Source organism: Phocoena phocoena, chromosome X, assembly GCF_963924675.1.
Source record: "Phocoena phocoena chromosome X, mPhoPho1.1, whole genome shotgun sequence".
Classification (NCBI taxonomy): Eukaryota; Metazoa; Chordata; class Mammalia; order Artiodactyla; family Phocoenidae; genus Phocoena; species Phocoena phocoena.
The window spans coordinates 81,034,279-81,058,247 of record NC_089240.1 but is presented as its reverse complement, the minus strand read 5'-3'; the positions used below and the strand labels follow the sequence as shown (position 1 = coordinate 81,058,247).

The following is a 23,969-nucleotide window of genomic DNA, read 5'->3' as shown; positions in this document are numbered from 1 at the left end:
TACTCAACTGTATCACAAGCTCCTTGAGCTTTCTGTGTGTCTTCTGTAATGTTTGTATCCCCTGGTATACCGACCATCTGTTTTGTTTTGCCTTTGTTTGTTCAGGCCTGGTTTTTATCCCTTCATCTACCCCTAACCTTCGGTATCCTCATCCTTGGTAACAGCCTCTTTTATGGCATGACCAATCATCCATCACAGTAGTCTTGGTAGCACTGTCAATCAAGGTTCTTTGCCCTCCCTTGGACAAAGGGTATTCTGATAATCTATGCCAGGCCAATTGGTCTCTCTTTCTAATTAGAATTTGAATCAAATACAAGGAAAGGAGGAAGAAAATGGAATATACCCCAGAGGCAACTTCCTGGAAAGACTTTCCATTCATTCCTGCTCTCTGCATTCTCAAAGCTGACATAGTTGCTACTCTTTTAAAGGCCAAGTTCTTCAGCCTTTCCTCAGTTTCTGGCTGAGCTCCTTATAAATTCTATTTTTTGCTTAAATCAGGCAGAGTCACTTTCTGTTGCTTGCAAAGATCCTTATCTGATATACCCACAAAGCTTAGTGCCTAGGGAGTGCTAAGTATTTTTAAATGTTTCATTCTTATGTAAATTATATGTTATTACACACTGAAAACATAAACAACAAATGGCCCTGAAGTACAACACTGCTATTGGTTAGAATTTTAATAACCAACAGGCAAGCAGGGGCCAAGCTAACATTGGAAACTCATCTGCATAGAAATGACTTTTATTCCAGTTCAGCACCCTGGACTGGTGACTCACAAGTGATAATACACTGCTGCAAATGAACAAAGTATTTTGTGGTGAGGGTAGTACTTATAGTAATGGTACCCTTTAGTGATATTTGACATTTAAGTTAACCCGTCTGTTTTCCTTTTCTTCCCAAATATTATAGGAGTTAATTGTGACCATCTGAATTTTTAATATTACTTTACTACAAAAAACATCTGATAAGTTTAACTGCTTATGTTGTGGTTCCTTTTTAACTAGGTGAATATTTTAACATAATCTATAGCTTCATGTGAAAAGCAGATTACAGTTTTAAATTCACTGAGAAAAGAAATTATCATTAGAATATTAATTAGGTAAATGGTATCATTTTAAAAGCATAATCAGTGCCCTGCAAAGAAAGTTCTCTCTGCTATTTTTTTTAACAACAACAACAAAAAAAAAAAAAACAAACACTGAGAGAAATCGACCAACTAATCTTTTACAACATAACTGGAATTTAACACCAATTCTAGCTAATCATATATCAGTAGTTAACTCAGTTTCGAACAGTTTATAAACCTAAGCTAACTATTTCTATGTACTTCAGTAAATTTCTGTCATTTCAGACATTTACATCTACTCAGAATCGTTTGTATTCCAGGAGCATCCTTTTAATCCTAGATATTGTGGGAATACCATACATCTATATGATATTTCTTTCTTAATGACAAGTATTTCCCTGAAGATAAAAATCCTACTGAAAAGTGGGAGAGGGCAGAAGATTTTTAAACATTCACTTCTTTCTCTTTTAGAACATCTATTACTACATGCTAGTATTTCCTATAAGATTATTTTTTATTTTATTTGAAGTTGGCAAAAATCTTTGTGCTGAATCCTTTGATCATACCTCTAAGTGATAGATGTCGGACCAGTGCTGTGTGGAAGAACTTTTATTTGACAGGTAGATGACAGGAAGAAGCCTTTCTCCAAAATACAAGATGCAACTGTACAATCCTTCTGTGAGATTAATATAATCTTTTGTTCCTATGTATAAATGACGTATTCATTCTTGCCTCAAAAATATCAGTTCATGTAATTAATTTGAATAGTGTGAAATTAAGACACTTAAAAAAGGTACATATTTGTTCAAATTAGGATAATTTGTTTTAAATGTCTTTTTTATATGAATTAAATGTGAAATAGGTAACAATACAAATTTCCAATGATATTTTCTCTTAATTTATAATATTTTTGTAATCGCCAACCAAGAACACTTTAAGATTCACTCACTGTGCCTATAGTGTACACTCTAAACAAGTAGCATCTTGATAAAAGATGCTTTTACTAGTGTTGAGTATATGATGTGCAATAAAATGAAAAAGTCTTAAATATTTAGTTTATCCTACAAATCGGGGTGTAAGTTATTCTAATTTATTACAAGCATAGCCTTATTCTTGTTGGTATTATCAAATAATTGCACATGTCCCCTAATATCATAAGAAGAGGGACCAAAAATATTTTTTTGACAAAAATCTAGCATGCCAGACCATCTTCCCTATCTTCCTTGCTTTCCTTCCTTACACCCCTCAAAAATAAATCGGGAGTAAACAGATACAATTTCATTATGCATCCTAGTATCTACAAATGTTATTCTTTATGTCTGTCCGGGTGAGAACTACCAGGAGCAAATCATTTTTGATACATATTAAAATGCTAGTCCATGTACATGTAATGTACATCTATTTAATGCATGAATAGAAAAGAAATTTATATCCATTCCTAGATTGGGGATTCTTGTAATAATATACTTCAAGAACTAACCAAAGTTCTGTAATGTTTTCAGAGGTGAAAGAAAAAAAAAAAGTGAAACAATGCTGAGATGTCAAAGATACATCGCTTGTTTTCAGACTTATTTTTGTCTCCAGCTTTCTTACAGGCCTTCCCCTCAGAGTCTGTTCAGTTTTCTTGTGTAACAGACAGATCTTTTCCTTTAATAAGGTGGTTTGCGCTAGCCTAGAAATGGACATATACCATCACTTTTGCACTTGTCTGTTTCTTTGTTTACTTTTCACAAGAATGAAAGCGTAATCAAAACAATAAAACGATTATCACTTGATTTTTAAAAAACTTTTAGTTAATGCACTAGATACCTAGTATAAGTTTAATAACACAACACTATTCAACAATAAAGAGTATTATTTTCTTGGAGGAGAAAAAGCAAAGCATATTCAGAAGGCAATTTCTGGCTATCACCTCATTGAATTTAGCTCCTCAAATACTTTTTGGAGAGACATAAAGTAAGTTTGAAGGGACTGAAATACAAGATTGCATCTACTTTAAAAAAGCAATGTTTTTTGGACCTAAAAACTCCAGAAAGATTTGATCAGCAAGAGTTGAGTACTATACTACAAAAGAATTTGCAGTCTTTGAGATTTTACTACAGTAAGGTTTTAAAAAATCATTTATCTGTTTTAATTTAGATACAATTCACGTGCCATAAAATTCATCCTTTTAAAGGATACTTTTTTGGGCTTACATACTATTGCTATTTAAAGTGACCCCTCTCGCAGATGAGATTATTGCTGTAAATTGGCATTATAAAGTGTTATCTTACCTTACAGAGAAAGTTGATCTTAAAACCCAAAGACTGGGCATTTCTTGAGCCTGAGTTCATGTAGTTTCCAACCAAAAGAACTAACTCTAAAAGTCTGTTAAAGCTTTCACTTTTCTTCAGTTCTTCACATGCCAGAGTTACTGCTATGATGCTTGGTTTGATGTTGCTTACGTGTTCTTCAAATGTGAGCTTGAAAAGAATGCTGTTGAGACGAGGACGCAACATTTTCACTGAGCTCATCTGTAAGATAAGGAATGCTGTATAAGAATATATATATATAAAAAAAAAAGAATATATATATAAAGCCCGTTATTTTTCTCTCTAGTGGGGATCATTTTAGAGACAATACTGTAAAACTTCTGAATAAAATGAATTCTCTCTGGGTTTTAACAAATATTATTCTACTTTGTTTTAGACATTTCAAAGGAATATTATTTTCAAAGTTTAAAGAAATAGCTGTTCAGTTTTAAAGGAATAAATGAAATCATCCTTACTGCATTAAGAAAATATTATTGAAGCTAAACAGTTGCTGTATGATAACTGCATAATCATTAGTCATCAATAGCATTTAAACTGCCAAAAATCTGTCCCTGAGGCAAACTACGAAAATGTACAAACATGACATTGAGTTGAGTGAATAGTTGGGCCACATATAAAAAATGTACATGATGACAGAAAATGTAAATGCAACCACATTTCCTAAAAAAATTTACATATCAGTATGCTGTCTGAAACCAGAAGACTAGCTCTGATTGAGCATTTAATAATTTTAAACCTATGATTTCTATTAATAAAATGTATTAATTATTTATATATGCTCTAAAGAATTTCACCTACTTGACAGAATGTTGATGTTAAATAATTAAGTTATGGTAAAATCACATGAACTTACTTTTAAGTACATTATTCAAGAATTCTATATTGGTTTTCTTCAAAACAGTTCAACTTAGGTTTTAATTAATTGTTTCATAGTATCGGTGCACATTCTCTATTCCCTTTGGTATAGCTCCTACGATAATAATTTCTTTTAGTCTTTAATTCCCCAAAGCTCCAAGTCATTTCACTAGTTTTTATTCACCAAAGGAATTCTGGGAGACAGGTGAGGGGAGGGTAGACACATAAGAACATAAGCACACACACAATGAAATTATTAACAATCCTAATTACATTTATTCTTTTTACATATATAGCTTAGTTTTCTTTTTATATACAAATGCCAGGCACAGTGTAGGCATGAGATATCTGTAGACAACATGAAAAGCATTTGACAGCATAAACAAGAGTCTTTAAGCTACAAAGAACCCTTCAAAAGCAGCAAAATGAGCTGCTGAATAGACCCTATCTGCTCTAACACAAAAGCAAAGCATAATTTATCATTTTAACTCTTTGAAATGAATTTTCACATTAACCACGGGTGTCTGCCTGTCCAAAAATTAACCTTTGCTGTCTGCTAATCCCCCATATGCTTTCATGCTTTTTATAGGCAGATTATGCTGGGAATATCCGCCTGTTACTATATCTACATAAGTCAGATCACTTATCAATAGCTTTTTTTTAATACGATCAGGGTAGTATTCAAAGCATTCTACTGGGACTTCCCTGGCAGCGCAGTGGATAAGACTCCATACTCCCAATGCAGGGGCCCAGGTTCAATCCCTAGTTAGGCAACTAGATCCCACACGCATGTCACAACTAAGAGTTCGCATGCCACAACTAAGGAGCTCTGGAGCCGCAACTAAGGAGTCCACCTGCCGCAACTAAGACCCGGTGCAACCAAATAAATAACTAAATAAAATCTTCAAAAAAAAAAAAAAGCATCCTACTGTTTCTTCAGTACTTGCATGGTAAGTATAAGACACCATCTACTCACAAAAAGTGTCCAGTATAACTCAAAACTCATAACACAATCACTTGAAAACTATAGCTAGCGATAGAACCAGCTCATGATTCTAAATGGGTAAACAGAAATTAAGTGCTGGAGATGTTCACTGAAAGAAGAGAAAACTTTAAACTCTATGACTACAATGTTTATTGAAGGCTACACAGTAGAGGGGATACAAATGGATAAATAGATGAAAATTAAACAAGTAGAAAGAGAGAAAAAAAGCGAGCGAGCAAACACAAACGGAGACCAAAAGGAAGTTGTGAGAAAAGGTTTATAGGTTAGGAATATATGAGGTATATACCTAGGGGCAGAATTTAGATCAAAGTACCTTAAGATTCCATGTAAAGGCCATAAAATTGGAAGCTAACCACACCAAAGTCTACGTCTCCATGAATGTGCAAATCTCCATGTGTATGTTTGTGTGGGAATCTAAGTTTCTATGTCATTTTCTGCCTTCATTTATGCCTCTACCACTGTCTCCAAATGCTTTCCCACTTAATTTTTCCTTTATTTTCACTGTTAACTGGCTATCATTAGCACAGAAGCATGTTTCCTATCATTTTATATGTTTAGGAAGTAGTGGTTTTTCAGTCTCCCTGATGGTTAAAAAAGCTATATAACTACTTTGACCAGGTGCTAGTCACCATATACCTGTCCTTCTGCCCATGCTCTGTAGGACTTGTAGGAACCCTGCTCACCAGGGTGGCCTTGGTCTGAGATCCACAAGGAATTTAAACCCTAGGCTTACATAGATTTTCTTTTAGTCTTGCTTCAGTTCTAATACCACTTGTTTTCATTCATATTTGTATCCTTTCTGGGCTTTGTATTTCAATCCTTGGCCTACAAACCCAAAGAGCAGGGATTTGATCTTTTTTTCAATACGAGCTCCAACCAAAATAATGGCCAAAAGTGTACTTTAGTAATTATAATAACAATAATAATGGCGAATGACATTTATTGAGTACTCTGTGCCAGACATTTTTCTACAGATGTGTTATATACATATATGCAGATTTGATTCTCAAAACAACCCTAGGAAAAGGTTATTAGCCTTAGTCTCATTCTAAAGATGAGAAAAGTGAGACACAGAAGTACTAAGGAACTAGCACAGAGTCAAATTGTATGTTGAAGATCTGGAGATTTGAACTCAGGCATTCTGGCTACAGAATCCAGACTCTCAACCACTACACCACACCGTCTCTTGAGTCATACTGAGAGCAGTATGTATGAGTGGCTGAAGGAGAGATTAGGGGCAGGGATACCATTAGTTAAGTCTTCAAATGGTCTTAGAAACAGGTAATGACCTAGGATGTTGACAGTAGGAAGGGAAAGGAAGCAATAGATACAAGAGGCAGAATTAAGGAAGAAGCAGTGGGACTTAGTAAATGACCAGGTATGGGAGGAGAAAGTCAAAGATGGCTCCAAGGTGTAAAGTCCTTTGTGAGGTAAAATGTTGTTGGCATTAATGAAGGCTGAAGGAGATGCTGATTTGATGCAGTTTACTGTTTGTTTTTTTTTTGGTTTCAGAGAATGAGGATAGATGAATTTGCTTCCCCTGATCTGCTGCCTACACTTCAGTAAGCTAATCAGGGACTAAGGCAGTGGGGGCCGGTAGGGTACAGCTTAGTAGCAAATTCAACCAAAGGACTGAATCTAGAAACTTTTGCATAGTTAGTTAGACTGTGTGAAACTAATCCACCTAATTTTTCTGCTTCAGTTTCCTCATTTGTAAAGTAGGGGAAAGTCCTGTCGAGCAGTCTTGTTTTGATAATTAGGTAGGAGCCAAATAAATGATCCAAATATATTCTTTCTTTCTGTTTTAGTCTCTGCCTCTAGAGTTATGGAAAGGTGAGGTAAACATTGCGAGATTCAGAAGTGAAAAATATTACTTGGATGTTACCAAGACATTTTTATTAGCATTTAAGTGAACTTGGTTCACCATCCTCTCAGACACCAGTGTTTTTTATTATTAACAAAGACACTATTAGATCCCCACTATGAAAACTCCAAATCTTGGAGTCATATTCAAATCCTGGTAAAGACAATGTAATTTAATACCATTCCTTGCCTATATTTTAACCTGAAGAATTTCTTAGAATTGGTTCTTATTTTCAATTCTCACCATTCAAGCTTAAAATTTATGTACTTTAAGGTTGAATTACTAAAATAGACTATTTAAATATGTTCCCTGATCCCTCCAGCCTTCCCCCCTCTAAATCCTCACATGAATAGTAAAATGACACCTCTATAATAGGGAAATAATATTGCTTTCTTGGCATTTTGAGTTTTAGGTATTGTTATGATATCTGATAGCATTTGGAAATTCAGTTCTTGAGTTTAGGAGGAGATAAGTATCAGAGTTGGCAGATTTGGGAGTGACTGGAATAGATGTTGTGAAAAGCAGGTTATTGATGAGGAGAGTGTATAGAGAGAAAAATCAAAGACTGCACCTTGTGTAGCACCTAGCATGGGTCTTTGCATTTATTAGACATTCAAATATTTGCTGACTGATTTTAAAAGCACTCCTTAGATGACTAACCATTTTCTGGATCTTCTCCCAAGGAGGACAGACAGGTTGTCTATTGAACAAAATTAACAGCCGATGGTAATGTTTTACTATCCCCAAAATAATGTCTTCAGCTAAGATGTCAAACCAGAAATGCTAGGGAATTAACTTTGTTGAATTGCTGTTACTGGATATAATCTATCATCAGTCAACCTGATTCAGGGAAGAGGTTGTGCATCATAAGAGGATCAGAGTTGACCTCTGACTTGGCAAAATTTCTTCCTTCATTTACTCACTAGATTAAAGTTTAGTGCAGAGCAGGTGATAAACATCATTGGTGAAAAAAAAATCCTTGTAAAACAAATGGATGGATGGATGTATTCATTCATACAAACAGAAACTCCAATATCAGCAAAGTGCTGGATTGGGAAGCAGATGCATAGTGTGAAGAGGTATCACAGTAGGCTGATGTGAGGCAGGAGGAGGGTACCCTACTCCCTATGTAAAGTCATTAGCTACCAAATGTGTCATCCCAACGGTATTGCCCAGGCTCAATCTTAGCCCGAATTCAGAGCCCCGTATAACTATTTTGAAGGGTAGGTTCGAGAGAATTTTCCCCTTAATCCTCAGAGAGGGAGAGAAACCATTCTCTACATTCTCTAGATCTATAAGGTACATTGTAGTGGAAGAAACAGGGACTTTTGAGTTATACAGACATGGACTTGAACTATACTTCTGTTACTTTATAGTTATGATCTAATCCAAGTTACTGAATGTTTCTGAGACTTTATGTCCCCATCAGTAAAATGTATTCCTTAAGTCACTCATGCAAGTTGCAGTAAGACTTAAATGAGATCCTATGTGTAACATTACTGTCGTGGTAGCTGACACAATGGAAGCACTCTGAAACAATAGCTATTGTTGTTATTACCCTCTTTACTCATCCTCAGAAATTCCTAAGAAGGTACCATGGTCCCTGACTATTCTCCCAAACCTGAGATAAAGTTTCTCTCATCCACAGTTAAGGAATGTGTGTTACCAGGGCTTGGTGAAGAATGTCCCCCATTAACTATTTCACACTTCATAAATATTGTGCAGTGCTCCTTTCAGTCCGTTTCAATGCATAATATACATTTACTATTAGAAATGTTAGCACTGAAAATGTGATACTGTAAAAATCAAGAGGATTATGGAGGAAATAATCTCCTTGTTAATCTTCAGGGTAGATGAAACTATATGGATGCATCTCTTTACAGGAGCCACAAAACAGTATGCTTTGATGATACTAATAGAATTTGCTGCAATCAGAAGTGTGAATTTTTATGATCAGACCAGGGTAGACTGATAGACAATAGTTGAATCTCCATTAGAGGATTTGAGTGTGTAAGGGAATGTCTTGGATAACTAAGCTTAGAAATCATAGGAAGCACTGAGCGACATCCCCAGCCACAGATATAATTATTAAAAGGTGCATGTCTCATAAAGGCATTTGAATGCACCTAAGTGATATAAGGAAATGTAACAAAAAGTTGGCTGAAATGTATGTTTGTTTTTCCTTGTGGTTCCTCGCCGCATTTTAGATGACTGGCATCCTTTGTTTTATAATTCATTCCTTGAAGTGCTGTAGGCTGGTGACCAAGGTGTTGTATTATGTAGGGGATTTTTTTGTGTTACAAGATACTTGTCTGTCAAATCACATCAAGCAGCTATCATTTCTTTAGCTGATCTGCACTATATTAAAAAGAAAAAACTGTACCCTGACGGCTTTAGTGAGAGCAGCTACAAGTGGGTTATTTCCCCAAAGAGTTAGACACAGTTTTGCTTATATAATTTGAATTTTACACACTTCACTAGCTATGCACCTGGTGAATATTGATGTTCTGCCATACTACCATAAGAATCCAGAGAGAAAGAGAAAAGACCCAAGTGTAACAATCGTGTGCAAAGAAGGAGGAGGTAGCCACATGCCACTCCTGCAGTCACGTGTCACTCACCTTTAAGGGGATTTCTGTTTTCATTTTGCATTGCTAAGAAGCACACCTTCAACTGCCATCATATGTGAACATAACTATGATCTTCTAGTGTCTTCAAAATATGTTAAAAATTCATTGGAATTAACAGATATATTTGTAAGAAATATACATTTGTTACAAGGTGTCCCCTCCATACCTAAATACTATTGGGACCCAATGTATGGATACACTGAATATACAGAATAATTTTGTATCAGTGACTATAATTAAGGTGATGATAATGAAGTGACAATAAAGAAGAGTGGATTTAAGTTAGAAAGCAGGCAGAATTGCCTATAAAAGTTGTGAGATTCAGACTCCACGACTGAGCAAATGTCTGCCTGGAAGTATGGAAATAAAGCAAGGACATCTGTGATTCTCTGTTAAATAAATCATTTTACTATCCTATTTAGACATAACCCCCTCCAGACTAGGCTCTCTACTGCTCACTGCTGTACTTTATGCAGTACACCTAGTACTTGGACTGCACAAAATCATCAATACAGGTACATCTGCTGTATGGAGCCAATGGCAAATGTTTGTGTACTAGATATCAGGAGAGATAAGAGCCATGGTTGATCTGTAAAATGAGGCTTTGGAAAAACGGAGTGTTGAAAACTGACTGTACCCCAGAAAAGCAATGATATGCTGATAGAGAATATTTTCCCCAAATAGAATGATATGTGGAAATTATGCATCAACAAACATTTACTCATCTACAGTCTGGAACAGAAAATGGTAACAATGTCGGCCCCAAGAGACACTGGAAACTCAGAAGAATTACACTAAGAATTAGAGCAAGAATTTCAAAACATCCTTCTGAAAACAACTGTCTGAAGCCAAGAACGGCCATCAGAGCATCTGTAATGGTAATGCTATGCTGCTATCTTACGGATTACTGATATATGGAAAAGGAAAAGGGGTTAATTTTTTATTTTTTAAAAATTTAATGAAAAGCAGTCAACAGCAAAATTGATTGACATCCCCAGACTTAATCTGAATATTCAGTTTTCAGGTGGTTTTATTTTACCTCATTTTATTGCAAAAGCTGATGGAAATAAGCAATCTTGTCACAAAATGGACTATTATGAGAAGTTAATGAAATGAACAAGAATCTGAATACATGGATTTGAGAACGAGTCATGGCGAGTCTTCTTTTACTTGATCTCACAATTATTAAACCAGCTTTTTTTCAGATAAAATAAATGTACATCTGGAAGTAAGAGCTAGCATTCATATTTACAGAAGGAATGAAAATAGAAACAATCAAGGCATTACATATCAAAACACTGAACACTTTGAATGAAAGCAGATAAAGAAAAATGCAATTTTCCCAATGAATATGCAAACCTGAATAAGTTAATATTAATGGAACAGAAAAGCTACAATTTTCCATCCAAACTAATTGCCTTTGATGATATGTAGGAGAAAAAAAAAAGCTTTTAAGAATTTCCTTTTCACCTGGTTAAGCTATCTTGAATAGAGCTCATAAGCTCTTAGGGGACTTTAAAAAAATTAAAAAGCACACTGACTTTAAAGTTGTACTTCCAACAATAGGCATAAATCCACTCCTCCTGCCTTCACATATTTATGTAGAGAAAGAAAAAAGTTAAATGTGCTGTCAGTAGTATCACATAATCTTTGCTTTTCATTATAAATGTTTTTATGCACAAGGCTATCTCAACATCTTTTTATTAGATTATAGCTTTAGAATGTTTTTAATTGAAAAATATGGGTAATTTTTGAGGTCAGAAAAACAAAGTACCAATTACCAAGAGAACTAATTATTGCCTTCTTTTTCTCAGAAGATGTGTTAGTTTAATAGATACACATAGTATGGGTCTCCATCCTCAGTGCAAGACAAGTGGAAGTTTCCGTCACTCTGAGGTTTAAGAACAGCTGAGCTGCAAACACACTCAGAAGAATCTAAAAGCTCCTGCTGGGGGTTCTAACTGGCAGAGCTTTCAAAGATCTGTGCTTTATTCCCAGTAAAGGTACAGCACATAATTACAACAATGTACCAAATTCAATTCTGTGTGAGGCAGGTTGGAGGACAAGTCAGTGGGAAGCTATGCCGCCAATATACCCCCCTAAAGAAAAGGATTATTGATCATAGAAGGTGTGGGAACTAGCATACCCCTCTTCCCAGGAGGTCTGCTTGGGAAGACCTCCTGGGAAGAGAGATATGCTAGCTTTTTTATTTGTTTCTTTTCTCTCTCTCTTGCTCTTGCTTTTTTTGGCTTCTTTTTAACTTATTACATGTGAATATAAGCAAGCAAACCCAATGATGCTGCTTTGAAAAAAAAAAAAAAAAGAAAACAAAACACCCAAAAAGTTTAGAGAAAGCTTAGAGAAAGCTTAGCAGCCCAGTCAATGTCTCAGGTAAGTTTATTTCTTTCAAAAAGTCAAAGCCAGATTTTTCCCTAGTCTTGCCAATTTTATTCTTTTCTGTTTGATGATGATTTTAATGAATCTTGCAGGAGTAATCACACTTCTGGCCTATGTCTATGCCTAACTGATGAGATTTTGTTTTTATCATCCAGGAAGTTATATACTAATGGAAACTCTATAGGACACTGGCAAGGGTGATAGGTGTAAAATTAGGAAAGAGTATTTATCGCTAGAGAAGGCAAAGAAAGAAAAGGACTCAGTAAGGAATCTAAATTCTTCAATGTTATCAAGTGCCATATGGATACAGAATTAGGACTGAAAAGAGCCCACTTGATTTTGCATTCAAGCTAATACATTCAACAAACATTTGGTAAGTATATGTCATGTGAATTAAATCAATATGATACATATACTTAAAGAAGTTGCAATCTAGCAGGGGTTATAGATATGCAATAAATAACCTCACAATTAAATATTTAATTAAAAACCATGAGAAAGGAAAAGAAAAAAGGTGCTCTGAGAGAGTTTAATAGGGAGACCTAATTTTAATTGATAGGTAAGTGAAGGCATCACGGAGAGAATGAAATTTAAGCAGAAACTCGAAGAATAAGCAGGAGAGAGGCAGGCAGCGAGTGGGAGTAAGAGGGAGCAATGTGTGTAATGGTCCAAAGGCAGGAAATAGCATGGTAAATTCAGAAAACAACGCACTGATGCTTTAAGCAGATAGATAAATAATGATGCAACACAAATGTACTCTAGAAATGTCACATTGAGGGCTGTGCCGAGGCCGATTTGGAAAACAGCAAAAGTATAAGTGGAAAAAACAGGCTAAAAGTATATTATAATGGTTAAGGGAAAGATGATGCTGGCTTGGGCTAAAGTGGTGACGGCACAGAAAAAGAGAAGTGAGTAGAACCGATGTATATTTTAGATACAATTAGGAGGTAATTAATGATCCCTTCTAGATCAGTTTCAATGCATTGTTTAAGGCAGAATTCTGATTGCTGTTTGTTAAATAGTAACTAGAGGTAAGGAAGTAGAGAACAAATACACTAATCTTTGAAAAAACTGATGCTAGGTAATGAAGAGAGGGCAGTAGCTATCATGGACCTCAGGGCCAGTGAAGGATTTTTATTCATCCATCCATCCATCCATCCAGCTATCCATTCATACATTTTTAGGCAGTGAATGACTTAAGAAGATGCTTTTCTTCTTAAGAGAAGGGCAGAGTGGAGATTGACGAACTGAAGAGGCAATAGAATAACAGAACAAGGGTAGGCAGGGGATAATAATGCCTTAAACAGAGATAAGTAAATTAGTATGTAGTAGACTATCTCACACACACGTGGACGTGTACACACGTGCACACACCAGCTCAGTACAGTGGTTAAAATCACAATCCATGATTTCAGATTGCCTGGGATTGAATTCTGTACCTATCCTTACTATGTAAACTTGGACAAGGTCCCCAGCCTTCCTTGGCCTTAGTTTCTTCATCTGTAACATGAAGCTAATAATAGTGCCAATCTCATAGGGCTGTGAGGAATTCATGAGACGGTACATGTAAAAACGCTTAGCATAGAATCAGACACATTAACACCTCAATACATTCTTATTTCTATCACTAATCATGACAACAATAGTATTAGTGATAATAAAGTATCCCTCTTTCTAAGGTTTGACAGCGAGGAAGCTAATAAAAGATATGGGTAGAGATAACTGTAGGTAGGAGAGATGTTGGAAGTTCTGAAGCCTAGGTGCTTTCCCTTTTCCCTGGTAAGAGATTAGGTTGTTTGTAGTAAGTGAAAAGAATGGGGAGGGGAGGGAGTGAAGACTTGTGGAAAGCAGGTAAGATACGGTATAGGGTATAGCCGCTATGGAAAAATGAAAGACTGCTGAATAGGAACAAGTAAAATAACTGATGAAATGGCAAAGAAAGTCCCGCCAAGGTAAAAGCTAAAATGTCATAAAGACACCAATTCGCTCAGTTCACCAAAGAGAACAGGGAGGCATAAAGCCAGAGAGTTAGAGGCAGAATGAGAATGCAAAGGAGCTCAGGTTTTATTCTGTAAACTCTGGAAGACACTGAAGGGTTTTAATACAGAAATCATAAGGTTAATATAGATTTTAAGATGACTATACTAATACTTTTGATGGGGGAAGAAAGCAGAAGTAAGACAACCAGTTTGGAGCCTTTCTCATTAGGGCAGATGATTCTATGCATTTCCAAAGTTGTCCTAAATGTAGGCTGTCAATATATTTTGGGGATTAAAAAGTATTTGGGCGTTTCCAGACAGAAGTGAATTTAATTTCAGCATAGACCAGGAGAAATATATTTGAACATAATTTTTACTTTTAGAGATCTAAACTATGCTATTTTTAATCTCAGGCTCATACTTGGTTTGAATAATTGTCCTATAATTCAATTCAAAAAACACTTATCTACTATCTATTATATACAATATATACATGCTTACATACATAGTTAAAAGACTGAGTCATATCATTATTTCAAGAATCTTTTTGCTAGATATATATGAGATGACCTAAACTTTATTTGGCACATCCTGATTGATACTGCCTTAAGTAATTTACACAGCATAAACTACTTTGTAATGTCCTTGACTATTTCCCCTACAGACATGTAGCTAAGGATGGGGAGAGTGAATAAGAGGACCAGGTGACTTCATGTTCACAGCCCCAGAATTATTTATGGTTATGTGCACAAACAAGAAATCTCTTTCATTTTCTACTTTGCTTTGAGTTCAGAAGTTATATTGCTTTTTATGTCCCCAAACTTCATTTCCTCAGTGTGGTACCAAGGATATTCCTCTTGAAGGATTTGCTTGGCAAACTAATACATCTTCCAAGATAAACCGCATTCAGAAAAAAAATGGCTTCAGAGAAATTGTGTAGTGTACCTACTGTAAAACTCATAACCACCATGGCACAGCTGAATTCTCAGATGGTATATAGCCTTGCTTCAATTATAATATGAATTCAAGTAGCTTAAGTTTCAAGTGTGGACTTTGGTCTAGAAAATTTTACTGTTTAATATTGTGTTAAAGTGCTGCTACCTAGTAAATAATATTTTGCCAGTTTAGTTGATTAATTTGCCTAACTAAAAAACAAGAGCTATCTCTTCCTCAGGTACCTTTACATGCTCTGTCTCACCCTAAATATACATTCCTGATTTGCTTTTCAAGGATTTGACAGAATCCTTCTACATCAGCATATACAATGCCATATCTGAAAATTAATAAACTCTAAATATGATCAAGCAGTTATTGCATATGTTCAAAAGGAACGTACTCTGTTCCATCTATCACATTTTGATTTTAAACAGGATTTTTAAATTGCAAAGTACCAAATCAGATCAATTCAAATACATTACTATTAAAGAGGTTAAACCTGAATGAACTTTTTGGCCAACCCAATATTTCAGATGAAGCAGACAGTGTTTGACTATTGGGTCCGGCGGTAATTTTAAGAAGTCTTAGTATGCACATGCAAAATGGTCAGAGAGCCAGGGTAAAACTGAAAGCTATAATAGAACTGTTTGTTCACATGGCAAACAAACTTGTATGGAACACCTAAGTCAAAAATAGCTTTTCTCTAAAAAAGTAAATAAATCATCATGCCCTCTTTCCCACCATCTTTTTAAAAATTTTTCCTATGAAATTTTCTTTCCAGCTGAAGCAGTGTACGTAAAGCTTTCAATCAATTAATGACACTCTATGGGATATCTGAAAATTCTTGTGCTTTTTCTAATACAATATATACCACAGAAAACAGTCTCCAGAACATTACTAATTATCTAGTTTCCACGCTTATTCTTAGCCTAACTCTTTTAGGGCTAAATTCTAGCATCAAGATCTAAATAGAAGAGAAAATAGTCAATACAATAATATGTATTATTTTCACATATTAATATCAGCACTGATATAGAGGAAGGCCCACGAGATGTCTAGAGGTATTTCATAATGTAAAACTTAATTTCTTTAGTTTTCAATAATATTATAAATAATAAACAAGGATTTTTTTTCCTGACAGCTAATGTTATATTAAGTTATGTAGTTATTATACAGTAGAAAAAAATATCAATGATTGAAATGCCTTTTTCTTTCACTGTTTCCGATAAGTGTTACCTCCAAGCTGAGTTTGTGGGCCCTTAGACTAGATACATACCACAACTCCAAACTGTTCAGGCTCACAAAGGTCATCATATTCATTCTTCAGCTGTGCTAATTCATTGAGTACCTTCTGCTCAGGAAGATGTTTTATAAGGTTCTAAAAAGAAATAAAAGCATAAAAGTTTAGTATTTCATGATTAGGATTATTAAACATGCATTAGCAACTCTAAAAGTGATTAACTAGAAAAGCGGATAAATTTCTGATTGTGGTTCTGCCATAGTACCAGTGTATCTTCCCCTTCTCCCCAAAAACTTAACCAAAAAATGAATGACAATTTAATGTGAATAAATACATAAACATGTTTGGTGTCTATGCACTACAGTACATAAATGTTAAATTAAAAAATCATATGACAATAAATAACAATCCAAAACTGACTAACTCTCTGGGCCTTAAACACATAGCATACTTTTTAAGTTTTATTTCCTGTCCTGGTAATTAGTCAATCTATATAAAAAACAGGAAAATACTATGTAGAATTAACTCATGGGCAATAATAATAATAATAATCAACTCTACTCTTCATAATTGGCAAAATTGGGAATCATCTTCAATCTTATAAACCACACCAAGCCTGTAAAAATTAATCTCCCATTATTTACAATATCTGTATTTTTTTTCTTTTTTTCTATTCTGTTCTTCTATGTGATTCCTAATTTCCAATACAATTATCAAGAAACAAGCCTAGCCTTGGCCCCTAAAGTCCATACATCATTTTTCCAGCTATTTCAGCTTTACCACCTCACAGCTGGCCACATAAGAGTCAAACACTGAGTCTGAGGGACAAGTGTGCAGCCCAACTAAAATATTCAAGCACATTAAAACTACCTTTCAGAACAACTTGAATATATATACAATATCTGTACTTAAATACATAATACATTCCAACTTTAATGGAGAACCAAGAAAAAGTGATGAAGTCTGATGCATGTTCAAGTCTGATACCTAAGAGAATCAACATTTATGAATTCTTCTCAACCTAGCTTATCTTGGACTTTGGTACAGTTCTAACTATCATCACATTAACCTGCAACCAATGTTTTGGGGATCTGTATGGAATTTAAAAAGGCATATAAAAGGGAAAAAAGCAGGAAACAAAGATTTAAGAAAATAGAGTTGATGAAAAATGGCAGAGAAGGAAGCTCCAGAGATTGATCCCTCCATCAAAGCAGCCACTGAGCTGGAAAGAGTGATTTAATAAACTATTTCAGAACTGTGGAACCTGACTGGATAATTCCAACAAGGGAAGTGTTTGATAAAGAGAGACTCTGGTAAGAGAATGACATGCATAAAACAGATACCATATACTATTCCTCCGCACCACTGTGAAGATAGTGCCTGAGTTGCCAAAGGGGACGGCTGATGCCAGGGTGAGCAGTGGGGACCTTGTTCTCCGAAATCTGGAGATCTGAGTTTTGGTTGGTTTGGCAGATGCTTGCCTTGGTTTCAACATTCTCTGGTTGCAGCAGCTTTCCCTGATGGCATCTATTGGAAGATTTAAACAGATAGAAACACCTCTCCTGCTTTTTGGAACCAGATATTTAAGGAAATCTTTGTCAGGTCACTGGCTGACAGAAGAGATAATGAAACCCAAACTACAATGACCACACAGAAGGAGTACACACTACCACTCTCAGCAAACAAAAATCAGCAGTCTGTAAGGAGTGGCAGAATCAGATCCCAGAGTTATAGTATATTCAAATGTCTAGTTCTCAAAAAAAAAATTACAAAGCATGTGAAGAAACAGGAAACAGGGCCTGTGAAGGGGGAAAAAAAAAGAATTTGACAGAAACTATCCCTAAAGAAGCTCAGACTTTAAAGTTATTAGTCAAAAATATTAAATCAACTGTCTTAAACATGCTTAATGAGCTAAAGGAAACTATGGACAAATAACTAAAGGAAATCAGGAGGATGATGTTATGAACAGAATGAGAATATCAATAAAGATATAGAAATTACAGAAAGGAATCCAAAAGAAATTCTGGAAGTGAAAAGTACAATAACTGAAATGAAAAATTTACTAGAGGGGTTCCACAGCAAATTTGAGCAGCCAGAAGAAAGGACTGATGAACTGAAGATAAGGAAATCAAAATGATTCAGTCTGAGGAACAGAAAGATAAAAGAATGAAGAAAAATAAACAGAGCCTGAGGGATCTGTGAGACACCAAGCACACCAACATGTACATTGCAGGATTCCCAGAAGAGAAAGGGGCAGAAAAAATATATGAAGAAATAATGGTTGAAAACTTCCTAACTCTGATGAAATACATAAATATTCACATCCAAAAAGCTCATTAACTCCAAGCAGGACATCAAAGAGGTCCACTCTGAGACACTTCCTAATTAAACTGTCAAAATGTAGAAAAAGAATTTTTAAAGCAGCAATAGGGAAGTGAATTGTCACATTTAATAGATCCTCAACAGGATTAATATATTTCTCCCATAGGAGTCAAAAGGTTATATTTAAAGTGCTGAACTAAATGACTATCAATAAGAATTTTATATCCACGAAACCATCCTCCTCCAAGAATGAAAAACTAAGACATTCCCAAATTAACAATAACAACAACAAAAGAGATAATTTATTGCTAGCAAACCTGTCCTGCCAGAAATACTAAAGGAGGTCCTACAAGCAGAAATGAAATGACACCAAAAAGTAACTCAAAGACGTAAGAAGAAATAAAGAGCAAGGTAACTACATAGATAAATATAAAAGTCAATGTTATTGTACTTTGGTTTGTAACTCCTCTTTTTTTTCTATATGATTTAAAAGTAAAGTGCAAAAAACAATAATTATAAATCTTTGTTAATGGGCATATAATGTATAAACATGTAATCTATGACAACAGCAATATAAAGGGAGAAAAATGTACAGGAACACAGTGTTTATATATTATTACTGAAGTTAAGTTTTTATTATTAAGACTAGGTTGTTATAAGTTTAAGATGTTAATTTTAATCTCTAAGGTAATTACTAAGAAAATAACTAAAAATTACACAGAATAAAGAGAAGAATCAAAATAGTAGGCTACAAAAAAAAAAAAACAAACACAACTAACTACAAAAATAGATAATAATAGAGAAATTAAGGAACAAAAACATGTAAGACATACAGAAAATGGCAGAAAAAAGCCCTTCCTTATGAATAATTAATTTAAATGTAAATGAATTAAACTCTCCAATTAAAAGAGTTTTGCAGAACAGATTTAAAAACAAACAAATATTATGTGCTCTTGGTGGGAATGTAAATTTGTACAGGCACTATGGAAAACAGTAAGGAGGTTCCTCAAAAATTTTTAAAAAGAACTATCATATAATCCAGCAATTCCACTTCTGGGTATATATCTGAAGAAAATGAAGTGACTCTATCAAAGAGATATCAGTATGCCCATGTTCAATGCACTATTATTTACAATTTCCAAGATATGAAAACAACCTGTGTCCATTAATGGATGAATGAATAAAGAAGATGATACAACACACACACGCATGCACGCACGCGTGCATGCATGCCACAATGGAATACTATTCAGCCCTAAAAAAAGAATGAAATCTTGCCACTTGCAACAACACAGACGGACCTTGAGGGCATTATACTAAGTGAAATAAGTCAGACAGAGAAAGACAACTACCATATGATCTGATTTATGTGTGGACTCTCAAGAAACAAAAACAAAACAACAACCAAAAACCAAGTTGATAGATGCAGAAAACAGACTGGTGGTTGCTGGAGTTGGGGGGTGGGGAGCAAAATAGGTGAAGTGGGGTCAAAAGGGACAAACTTCCAGCTATAAAACAAGACATGGGGATGTAACATATGGCATGGTGACTATAGTTATTAACACTGTATTGCATATTTGAGAGTTCTAAGACAGTAGATCTTAAAAGTTCTCATCACAAGAAAAAAAAAAAGAAAATTTCTATATGTATGGTGACATATTGTGGTGATCATGTTACAATTATACAAATACTGAATCGTTATGTTGTACACCTGAAATTGATATGCTATGTGTCAATTATACCTCAATAAAACAAGTAAATAAATAAATAAAAACATATATCTTCTATATGCAGTCTACATGTGACTCACTTTCAATAAAAAGACAAAGTGTTGTTGAAAAGGATGGAAAAAGATATTGCATATAAACAGTAACCAAAAAAAAAAAAAGCTGAGGTGTCTATTTTATTGTCAAACTAAATAGACTTTAAATCACAAAATGATAACAAACAAGATATTATATATTAATAAAAGTTTCAACCTATCAAGAAGATATAATTATAAACATATTCACATCTAAGAACAGAGCTCCAAAATATATGAAGTAAAAATTGACAGAATTGAAGGAAGAAACAGACAGTTGTAAAACAATAGTTGGAATGCAAGGGTGATTCAACATACAAAAACCAATCAATATAATATACCACATTAATAGAATGAAGGGGAAAAAAACCCTCACATGATCATTTCAACTAATGCATGAAAAGCGTTTGACAAAATCCAACACACATTTGTGAGAAAAAAATACTCTTTAAACTAGGAGTAAAAGGAAGCTTTCTCAATATGATAAAGGTCATATATGAAAAAGTCACAGTTAACATCATACTCAATGGTGAAAGACTGAAAGCATATCTGTTAAGAACAAGAACAAGGCAAGGATGCCTGCTTACACCATGTCTATCCATCATAGTACTAGAAGTTCTAACCAGAGAAATTAGGCAAGAAAGAGAAATAAAAGGCATCCAAATTGTAAAAGAAAAAGAAAAACTGTCTCTGTTTACAGATGGCATGATTTTATATGCAGAAAACACTAAATAATCCACCAAAAATAATCCACCAAAAATACTGATAGAGCTAATAAATGAATTCAGCAAAGTTTCAAGATACATAATCAGCACACAAAAATCAGTTGTATTTCTATGTACCATCAATGAACAATCTGGAGGCAAATTAAGAAAACAATTCCATTTATAATAGCATTTTTTAAAGCACCCACAATGAGATACCATTTCATGCACACTAGAATAGCTATTGCCAAAAAAATGGGAAATAACAAGTGTTGGTGAGGATGTGTTAAAATAGGAACCCTCATGCATTGCTGGTTGGAATGTAACATGGCACCAGCACTGTGGAAAACAGTTTGGTGGTTTCTTAGAAATTAAACATAGAACTACCGTATGACCCCACAATTCCACTCCTCGGTATGTATCAAAAACAAAACAACTGAAAACAGCGTCTCAAACAGATACCTGTACACAAATGTCCATAGCATCATTATTCAATAGCCAGCAGGTAGAAACAACCTACTTGTCCATCAACAGATGCATTGATAAATGTGGTATGTACATACAACAGAATATTATTCAGCCAAAAAAGGAAGTTTTGGTCCATGCTAAAACATGGATGAATCTTTTTATTTATTTATTTATTTAATTTTTTTATTTTTGCGGTACGCGGGCCTCTCACTGTTGTGGCCTCTCCCGTTGCGGAGCACAGGCTCCGGACGCACAGGCTCAGCGGCCATGGCTCACGGGCCCAGCCGCTCTGCAGCACATGGGATCTTCCCGGACCGGGGCACGAACCCGTGTCCCCTGCATCAGCAGGCGGACCCTCAACCACTGCGTCACCAGGGAAGCCCATAGATGAATCTTGAAAATATTTCGCTTAGTGAAATAAGATAGACAAAAAAGGACAAATAATGTATGAACCCACTTATGTGTGGTATCTAGAACAGACAAATTCTTAGAGACAGTAGAACAGAGGTTACCAGGGGCTAGGGGCAGAAGGGAATGGGGAGTTACTGCTTAAAAGGTATAGAGTTTCTTTTAGGATGATAAGAAAGTTCTGAAAATAATGGTGACGTTTGAACAACACTGTAAATATACTTAACACCACTTAAATTGTACAATTAAAATAGGTTAAATGGTACACTGTATATTATTGATGTTTCCAGATCAAAAAAAAAAAAAAAGAGTAGACAACATATAGCCTTATAAGTCCCACAGGAAACAAGTGTATCATGTTCTACTTTAAGTCCTCTTTTGTTCTCTCCATTTATCTTTTCTCTCCTCCCACTAATTCTGCGTTTCCACTAAGCTCTACACCTGCAATGGCACCGACTGTGTAACTGATGAGACCAAAGACTTAAAATATCACGTCCTTTGACTTAAAAGAAATATCGATGTTGATATAACAATATAAACATATAATCAAATGAAATTAAGAACATCTACTATTTTGCTTCATTAATATCATTTTCTTTTATAGAATGAAAAGGTAAGTAAATACCAAGGTGTTATTTCTATTTTTCTAGAATATTTCTGATGTATATAAATTGTTTTTAAAATTTTTTCTCTGTTAATGGGACTTTTTGTGAAGTATGTTATTAAGAAAAACAAAGAATCAGATTGGTAACTTGTATAATTTTCCCAACAGGGAAACTCAATTAGAAAGATTAAGAACATTAATATAATTATTAAAAATATCAATTCTGCATATTTCAAACTCTCCACCTCAATTTTAAGTTTTAACTGTGAAAATAACTATTACAGAATGAATCAAGTCTAAAATAGAATTTTAGCTCTGAATGTGAAACTTGTTGTTATTTTGCTTCTCTTCCAGCTGTAGATAACCTGTTAAGTCATCTTTACAGCACAGGCTCCACCGTAGGTGACATATCTTTTCTTTCTCTGTTTAGCTATATGAAATATTGAACACATTCGGTGGGCTTAGATGTATTCTGATTCTGGATATGGTCTTCTGACTGAGTTACAAGCTTATATAACTGCCAGTGCTTAGTGGGTTCTATTTGCAAATAAGGCTTAGAGTAACACTCTCTCAATGCGTGGCAGATGCAGACTACTTTATAGGACTTATTGCTTAATGAGCCCACTACCTCTAGAACCCCGTGTTGCAAGTGGCCATCACAGCCAACACATAAAGATGCCTGATTTTTTTCCCATACATACTGGACTTTATAGACAAAATGGAGTATAAGATCAGACATTAATAATGTTTTCATGCCCATCAATTCCTGAATAGAAGAGAAAGGAGGATTAGAAGACAGAGGAAAGAGAGACATAGTGGTACGCATTTGCCTCTATCCCCTTCACCTGTCAAGAGAGAAAACAGATGTTCAAGGCACAGTTTGAGACTAATGTGGACAGTCCTTGGAGTCAGTTGGAAGTCTATTTGTAAGGCCTCCTGTTAGAGAAATGTCCCACCTAATAGAAGGGAAGTGTGTATCATGTAGTCAGGCTGGGCCCAGTAAGAAAGCCTACATTTTCTAAAGGATCAGGGTGATTCTGAGCATAGTACATGTGTTTCTTGAATGTGTATCCAGGCCTGGCCTACCCACCCCCAACAGAGTCATATGTCTAAATGCTGTGGAAAGGGGAGCTGTGTGATGAGCATGGCTTGGGTATCCCCCAGATCAAGGATGTTAAAAAAGGAGACAAGGGAAGAAACACATGTTTCTGTATTTTGCCACAGGACACTCCACACCCTTGGCATCGAGAGGGCTTCAGTGCATACCACCTGTGCCCCGTGAGAAACTCCTCCCCTCTCCCCACATATAGTGGTCCTTAGAAAAGGGTTCAAAGCAGGAAATGAAGAAAATCACCCACAGCAGCTACATGGAAGCTG

General features: G+C 35.1%; 1 protein-coding gene across 1 annotated transcript in view; it reads right to left on the bottom strand.

Moving 5' to 3' along the window:
* DIAPH2 (diaphanous related formin 2) overlaps nucleotides 1-23,969 on the bottom strand; it is a 741,115-nt gene that overhangs the window by 276,173 nt on the left and 440,973 nt on the right. The window contains exons 21-22 of the mRNA XM_065900213.1: nucleotides 16,322-16,423; nucleotides 3,340-3,579 (exon numbers count right to left, since the gene is read on the bottom strand). Of these exons, the coding sequence (XP_065756285.1) occupies nucleotides 3,340-3,579; nucleotides 16,322-16,423 (342 nt within the window). The remainder of the gene's footprint in view (nucleotides 1-3,339; nucleotides 3,580-16,321; nucleotides 16,424-23,969) is intronic.